This window comes from Gavialis gangeticus, unplaced genomic scaffold, assembly GCF_001723915.1.
Source record: "Gavialis gangeticus isolate Ggan-Ray unplaced genomic scaffold, GavGan_comp1, whole genome shotgun sequence".
NCBI lineage: Eukaryota > Metazoa > Chordata > Crocodylia > Gavialidae > Gavialis > Gavialis gangeticus.
In genome coordinates, this window is record NW_017729024.1 from 160,812,748 (window position 1) to 160,821,097 (window position 8,350).

At 43.0% G+C, this 8,350-nt stretch overlaps 1 protein-coding gene across 1 annotated transcript in view; it reads left to right on the forward strand.

The window, feature by feature from the left end:
* Positions 1 to 8,350, forward strand: part of AMACR (alpha-methylacyl-CoA racemase) — a gene marked incomplete at its 5' end in the record, with an annotated part of 29,503 nt that overhangs the window by 11,831 nt on the left and 9,322 nt on the right. Inside the window, one exon of the mRNA XM_019518275.1 lies at positions 3,439 to 3,625. Coding sequence (XP_019373820.1) covers positions 3,439 to 3,625 — 187 coding nt within the window. The remainder of the gene's footprint in view (positions 1 to 3,438; positions 3,626 to 8,350) is intronic.

The following is an 8,350-nucleotide window of genomic DNA, read 5'->3' on the forward strand; positions in this document are numbered from 1 at the left end:
ATGCCTACTGCTCAGTTGTTACTGTGCAGTCATTTAGTACTTGCATAACCATGTACTAAACAACTGGGCGGTAACCGACATTGGTATACAGTAGTGTCCCAGCACCGTTGTCTTGTGATGCCTACTGCACAGTAGCTTGTTACTGCTGCTCAGTAGCATCACATCATGGTTTGTGGTCGGCAACAGTACTGTGCAGTAGTAATGAGTTACTGTGCAGTAAGCATCTTGTGTAGATGTGACGTGAGAGTTCTGCCAGCAGAAGCCTAACAATGGATAAAATGGATGCCATTGGGCCCTTAGAACTTTTATTGGTGCAGCTGTTCTTTATGTGAGAAGATAGAGAGTAAATGAGTTATGGCTTTAAACCTCCTAGTGGCTAAGGAGGTTTTGGAACTGTATGGATTAGTCAGTTTCCAAATGTGTTATAGGGGAATCATCAGAAATTCGTTCCACCTGTCATCCCTCCCTTTGCCCCTTCTCTCCTCAACCTTTCCCCTCCTAACTCTTCACTTACTCTGAGCAGAAGTCAGGTTGGAGAGAAGGAGGATTCTGCTGCAGTACAAAAGTAGTGACTGTGTAAAACCTCGAGATTTTATTGGAGGATGCATTTAAATTGGGTAATGGCTGAAAGGCTAAACTTGAATTAATGGTTACCTTACCTGGTTTTACTGTACAAACCTGCAGCTTTCATTAGATGAACAGACAGGTACTACCTATGATTCCTGTTCCTGAATTCATCAGGGGCCTGGGCTATATAATTTTCCTTCTCTTTGCTCTTGCCAGTGGGCTCATTTACACATGTGCTTTAATGCACAGTAGCTTATTCTACTGCACATTAAAGCGTCATGGCAAAAACAGAGTTAATATGCTAATCCACAGTAGAATTAGTCTACTGCACGTTAAGTGGCAGTCAGCAGGCATTTGCTTTTGCTATTGGGCATTGGGGCAGCCTAATCAGCCTTTATTTAGTACCTTATAATAGAGGTACTCAACTTAATGCATGGTAGCAAAAGCACATTAATGAATGTGTAGACATGCCCAGTGAGAATCTCAGGGCATTTTTCACATGGCTGGGGTGGGATACGGCACTTTAATTTTTCGTGGTTGTGAGAGCCACTCTAATTAAAGTGCCGCAGTGTCTCGTGTGTCAGTATCCCCATGCTTCAAAATGGCGGTGTGGACCCTTGAGCCAAAGTTAATTTGGCAAGCTTTAGTTCAAGCACCTCTGCTGCCTTTTTGAAGTGTGGCAAAGCTGATACATGAGAGGTGGGAGGGTGCTGGAGCACAGTAATTATCATGCTCAATCAGACGGGATTAGTCAGAGCAGGCTCTGCACTTGTGTGCAAGCACCCTCAGAAGAAACACAGATTAGTGAGAACTGTGGGAGAATAGTTTGGTTAACTCAGTGATCCAGATCCTTAGCTTCCAGGGTACTTAGAGCAAGAACCAGATATTTACCTTTTGATCTCCTTCCAGTTGTCTGCTTATAAAACCAAGCAGACCTACCTCAGCCAGGTAAGTGCTGAAGCATTTAGAAGTTTTAGTTATTTAAATTGGTGCTAAAAGGTTGAGTTTTAAGTCTCTTGAGGGGTTTGTACATAACACGGGGGTTTAATTCTCCGTAAATTGAAGCAGTGGTTTTAAAAAACACTGCTTCAGTTTAGGGCAAAGTATACCCCCATGTCATGTACACCCATGTTGGAGCCCGATTCTTACCTGCCTTTCCAGTGGTGGTGATGGGAGAGCAAGCTGCTGGTGGGCAGAGTGGTCCGTGAGCTGCAGGGGTGGGGGGAGCGAGGCACAGCTGATACCTCCCTCTGTGGCAGTGGCACCCCCCTCCCCCATTGGCTCATGGCTTGGGCAGTCCCAGGGGCTACCACAGCCGTAGAGGGAAGTGCTGGGTCCCTGTGCAGCTCAGGCAGGCAGGCTCGGGGGGGAGGAAGGGGGGAGGAGGAGGAGGAGATAAGGCTTGCCACTTTTTTTTTTTCCTTCTGTGGAGCCTGCCTTCCCAGGCTACTGCCGGGCTGCCTGCATAGCCTCTGAGCTGCACAGAGCCTGGTGCTTCCCTCCCTGGCTGTAGGGTAGGAAACTAAAACTCCTCAGAGGTGCTTTACTTTGCAGTGCCCCAAAATCATTTAAGGCACCTTACGCCACCGAATGTGCTACAGTGGCTGGAATTAATGTGCAATACACCACTGAATATGCAAACAGTAATGCCATTCAAGAGGTGCAAAAGGCATTTAACCTGTTTTAAACATGTTTAAAAGTGTCATCTACAAACGCTTCTGGTTTCTAAAAGTAGAAACTTGAAGGAGATCAGTAATAGCATTTACACTGATATTATTTTGGGGAGCTAAGGAGCTTGTCCTATCATTTTATAAATCTTTACATTAACTATGAATTTCTAGGAGCTTATGGAAGTAAGAAAATGAATTTCTCTCATGCAAATCAGATCTCTCTGGGTTCCAGGTTTGCCAACTATCAGTAAATTTACTGACTGTCAGTAAAAAATTGGGCTACGCATGGTTGTCAGTAGTCTATAAACAAACAAACGAACAAAAAACTTTATTTGTCAGTAAAAGTAATAAGTTAACCTCACTGCACCTTGATTGAAGCTCCAACAAACTGAGCACAATATTGCCAGCTGATGTCTCAGTAGGACCACAGCATCCTGTAGGGAATGTTCTCTCAGCCATTTGCTGCTGCTGCTGCATCCCAGGCTGCCTTTACTAGTCTTGGGTTGCAGCTAGGCTTTTTTGGAGCTCCGTGCCAGGATGGGGTGAGCAGGGCTGGCAAGGGTAGGGCTATGGGTATACAGGGGGAGGCAGCATGGTGCAGGGTGTAGTCAGGAGCATCAGGGTGTGGGGGTGAGTGGGAGGCCCTAGGTACAGCTGTGGGGGCCCCAGCACAGTGTAAAACCATCACTGAAGTCCAGCAGGGTTGCTAACCTGAGATTTTTTATTTTTTTTATTGCAAACTTTTAGTGGCAGCCAAACTCTATAGTTGATGTTAAATCCCTAAATTTGAAGCCAGTCCTCCTAACTGAGACCTGAGAGCAGGGCAGGGCCTGGCAGAAGAGTTACTTTTGTATTATATAAAACATATTTTAGTAATAAAATGTGTCAGTATAAAAGTTGGGCTGTCAGTAAAAAGCTTGCAGACTTTCAGCAAAAAAAAAAAAATCTTGGGTTGACAATCCTTCTGGGTTCCATGTTACTCTCTATAATCTTAGAAAATTTTACACACACATCTTGAAAACTAATCTTGCTCTTTACAATAATAATTCTCTCAAATTACTCAGCAAGAATTTTACAACTGGAAATCCTAAAGAAGAACAGATTTGCCTGCAACTTTGAATACTTACTTCAAGTGTAATTTAACTCTAGAGCATGATACCCATTTCTCTAGTTACTATAAAGCGTTCTTTGCATCTTTAAGGTTGAAGGAACTGCATATCTAAGTTCTTTCCTGTGGAAGTCAGGAATCTTGGGTATTTGGAACAGACCGCGGGGGGAGAACCTGCTGGACAGTGGGGCACCTTTTTATGAAACCTACAAGACCTCCGATGGAAAATTCATGGCAGTTGGTTCTATTGAACCTCAATTCTATGACCAACTAATAAAAGGTAAGTAACTTTCTGCATGTGGTTTAACATCAACAACTTTTCTCAGCTAAGAGTGATTGAAAGAAAATAAGTCTGTTTGGGGATTTTTCTGTGGAATCTTTTACAGTTGTGTGTGTGAAACAGCTTTTAAAGCCAATTTGTGTAAACCAGATTTTCTGCAAATTTGAATAGGTAAGGTTTGTTTTTCTTTAATTACAAGTTCAATTCTGGAGATGTGGTGCTGTGGCATTATGAATGATGGACATTTATACACATGCTCCAGGAATGAGGGCAGGGCACTTTAATTAGAGCTGCTCTGAGAGCTGCTGTAATTAAAATGCCCAGAGCGTCTCGTGTATCAGCTCCCCAGTGATTAAAAATGGTGGCAGGGGCGCTTTAACTAAAGCTCGTTGAACAAGCTTTAGTTAAAGCACCCCTGCTGCTATTTTTAAGTGCAGGGATGTTGTTGCACAAGACATTGGAGTCTGCTGGAGTGCAGTAATGATCATGCTCCAGCAGATTCAATTAATTGAGTCTGCTACAACGTGTTGTAATTACAGTGCGGCAGAGCAGCCTAGCTGTTTGTGTATAGGTGCCTGATGTGACTAAAATACCAAAAACTTTGTGTAAAGCAGAATTTAAACAGAAGTTTAAAAATCTGTTTTGAAAAATCACTATGGGACCTTACTTGGGAAGCAAAGCTTCAGAGAGCTTAATTAATTTTTTCTTTACCAATTTGCAAAGAAATTAGTTAAGCTATTTTGAAAGATTGGATTCAATGTTTTAAAACTATACCTTGACTATTCTATCCAGTGGGTAGATTGGGACTCCTTTAGAATTGCATTTTTGTAATATTTGACAAACATACACATTATGTATAAAACAAAATGTGTATATTTTGTGTGTGAAGATTTGGGATTTATTTTCTGTTCTGATATTTAGACATGGATATGTAGGACAATACTTTAAAAATAATTTACGCTTCCATGAGTACTAGGAATACCAAAGTAGAAAATGCCTAAGCCAGACATTTGTCACCAGGAGTATAATCATGCTATGCTGTATTATGAATAGCTCAAACTATGATATACTACACTGTACCCTTCTTATTTTAAACTCAGTACTTTTATCCGTGGCTTTTCATATATGTGAGAATTACAGGTTTGAAACAAACAGTTGGACCACTCAAAGCCTGTCTTTATACAGAGTGTAGAAGTAACTGATTTTGATTGCTGAGATGCTAATTTGATTGTATAACTGATGGTCTTATAGTAGAGGGCAGTTCTTTCTTTGATAAGGTATCAAATCTGCAATGTCTGTATATTGGCTCTTCAAAAATGCTCTAGAATTAATTAATTCCATGTTCAGAGTTCACACTCCCTGGGAAATAGCTGTGTAATCCTGCATGCAGCCTCATGAGAGATTTTCCCCTCCCTTCCTCTATGGAGTGGAAGTTTGACACCCGATTATTCCTTATTATCAGTGTGAATAAAGAGGAAGTCCATCAAAAGCTGTGGAATTATACTTGGATATGTAAGAGGAGATTGGGACTCTCAGATTTTGCCTAAGCTGATAGCCAGGAAATGTCATAAGCATGCACTGGCTTTTAATTTCGTAGCTCAAGCCAGAGGGTTGTTTCCTAGATGGCCTGAAGAAATAGAAGAAAGCTCCAAAATTCCCTTTTGTTTATCTGAGCCCAATTACCGTAACACTAAATGGCTTTTGTTACAGGGCCAGGGCTTGAAGTCTTTCTTCATCTTCTGACTTTTTTCGTCCTCAGTTACTCAGAGGACTTAGGGGACTGCCCCTGTGATGCTTGACCTGTGTTTGAATAATCAGACCTGTTCTCTTTACTTGATGCATGTGTAAGAATATTTGTTGAAGCTGTCTGCCTTGCTCTTAGGTTTGACAGAGACGCTGGCAAGATCTAACTTTGTAGCACTACGGAAGTCTAGCTGACAGATGCTCGTGCCTTCTGTAGAGCTACAGAAATGGCCTAAGTGCCATAAGAATGTTTCTGGGTGAAATGAGAACTTCTCTGTGGGATTTTCGAACTGCTACAGGTTGTGTGTGGATGGTGAACTGTAGCACAGTAGGGATCTCTTAATCCCACAGCATCCCCCATGTTTCCACCTCCACCATCTAGGAGGGGGAGAGAGATCAAGGTGGACAGTCAGTGAGTGTTTTTGTGTATGCTCAGCTGTCATTGGGGCTGGAGAGCAGGAGTCCCTGCGAGCTTCCCTGCCTCCAGGCTCCTCGTTCTGCCTTGGGGCAGGGGGAGAAGGGAGCTGCAGTCCTTGAGTGACCTGGGATTGCAGCATACTAATTGACATCCTGCCTCCCCTGTGTGTGTAGGCAGGAGGGAAACCACAGTCTCCAGGAGATGTGGGACTTCAGTGTGCTCACAGAGAGACCCCTGTACCCTGGTGGGGGAGGAGAGTGGAGTTGCAGTCCCATATCCACCCCTGGCTGGAGAGCATGTCATTGAATACAGTGATTTTGAAACACTCCAGCTGTGGAGTGTTACATCTGTACACCCATGCAGTGGTGTATTTTTATAGCATTCAATGTGTAACAGCACTTGCAGCACTACAAATGTTAAATCTATCCAGGGCCAGACTTTCTCAGAAATCCAATATGTAAACAGGGATATTGTACAGTATGCTTATCGAGAGCCCACAGATTCATTAGATTATATTAGGTCCCTAAAATTTGACAATTTTAGCTTATGAATTGAAGATGAAAAGGGCTTGGTGTAACATCTTGGAGTTTCATAGCCCTTTATCCCCCTAGTCAAAGACCAGTATTATTAGGTAATTTGAAAAGAGAACAACCATGTGTACATTTGTTTTCATTACTCCTAACATTTGACTCAAAGTCTTATTTCAAATATGTAATAAGAGACAGTTAGCTTTCCTAAGAGAATTCTGTATTTTGGGAATGGATCAAACTCCTGAGAAATAGTTGCCATTTATTTGACTGTTTCTCTGTACTTTCTATTGGTAGCTATTCCTCATTCCTTTCATGGAAGGTTTTTATTCAATATATCAAGCTAACCTCAGTCACTCCCTCTGCCTGAAAAAGGGTGTTTGTACCTGAAAGCTTGCAAAGAAGAATTTTTCCAACTATTTTAGTTGGTCTAATAAACGATATCAGATTTACCCAAATAACTTTGTCTGCCTGTGTCCTTAGACCAACACAGCTATAACCAACACCCCTCAAGCTAACCTCAGGAATTTTCAGGCCCTGCAACACTGAGTTTTAAATAGATACTGCAATTTGGGCCAGATTTTCCTATAGGAAAAGATTGTCCATTTCAGTACAATCTCTTGTTACAAGCTTTTGGAAAAAATGACAAATTCAATTATAATAGTTATTTTTTCTTGTAGTTTTACAGAGACATTTTTTCATTAGAGGGAGTCTATTGCAGAAATATAATTCAAAATTTAAGTTTTTTAGTACGATAGGGAAAAGTGATACTTTGAGAGATCTTTGCTGTTTCGCAACCCAAGAAGCTTTGGGGCAAGCTAATGGTCTCTTCAAGGTTTTATCTTGCTGTTTTGAAGTGCTTTTAAGAGGCTGTGTTTTGGTTATAATTTCCATAACTTTACTGAAACCTTTATTCTCTGCCTCTGAGACGTGGAGCTTGAGGAACAGATTGCTGTCCCAGGTAAAGTATGCTATGATATTTGTCACTTAGGCTAACAGATGGAAGATTATCTCTTTCCTCTTACTCACTTGTACTACATATACTAGAGAGGGGCTACTAGATGCTGGTTGAGCAACATTAGAAAGTGTCTGCCTTCTGTTTATGGAAAGTGCCAAATATGGAGCCTTGGAAACTGAAGTTTTTCACGTATCCACACACTGGATTCAAAGTTAATGCACATATTCCCACCAATATGCCTATAAGGGAAGACTGTTTCTAAGAGTAGTTTGTAGTTCATAGTCCATGAGCTCTGGCTGCCAGCAATGGTACCCATCAGCCTCAGTATTAGCTGAGTGCCTGAGAATTATGAAAGGAGCACCACTGCTGCCTGCCCCAAGTGCAGCTTAGCCCATCCCCCATGCTGGGAAGAGCCCAGTGCTGCCCCAGCCCCAGCCTACCCTCACCCCGTGCACAGACCCAGGGGCATGTGCCTCCCATGCCCTCCCAGGCAGTGGGAGCTGCCACTCCCGACCCCTGTGTCCCCCAAATGAGCCGCTTGCAGCTTTGTCCTGTGCCCCCCCCGGCTGTGCAGTGCCTGCCTCTGTCCGTGCCCCAGCCCGAGCCCCACTCCCTCCCTTACTGCAGGAGCCGCACCCTTTCCTTCCCCCCGCCCCTTCCCATCCAACAGGCTTACCAGCTGGATGCTGCTTTCCAAGCTGCCAGGCTGCATATTGGCAATTGGATTGGTATCGGCTGATATGGCTTGTTAAAAATTGGCCATCGGTATCGGTGCACCCCTAGTTTTAACCCGTGATCTATCAGTGTAACAGTTTAGTTTAGTTTCCTTGTCAGATAAAGAGAAGATTTCATAGATTTCATAGACATTAGGGCTGGAAGGGACCTCAGAAGATTATCGAGTCCAGCCCCCTGCCCAAAGGGCAGGAAGTCAGCTGGGGTCATAGGATCCCAGCAAGATAAGCATCCAATTTGCTCTTGAAGGTGTTCAATGTAGGTGCTTGAACCACCTCCGATGGCAGGCTGTTCCAGACCTTGGGGGCTCGGACAGTAAAGAAATTCTTCCTTATGTCCAGCCTGAA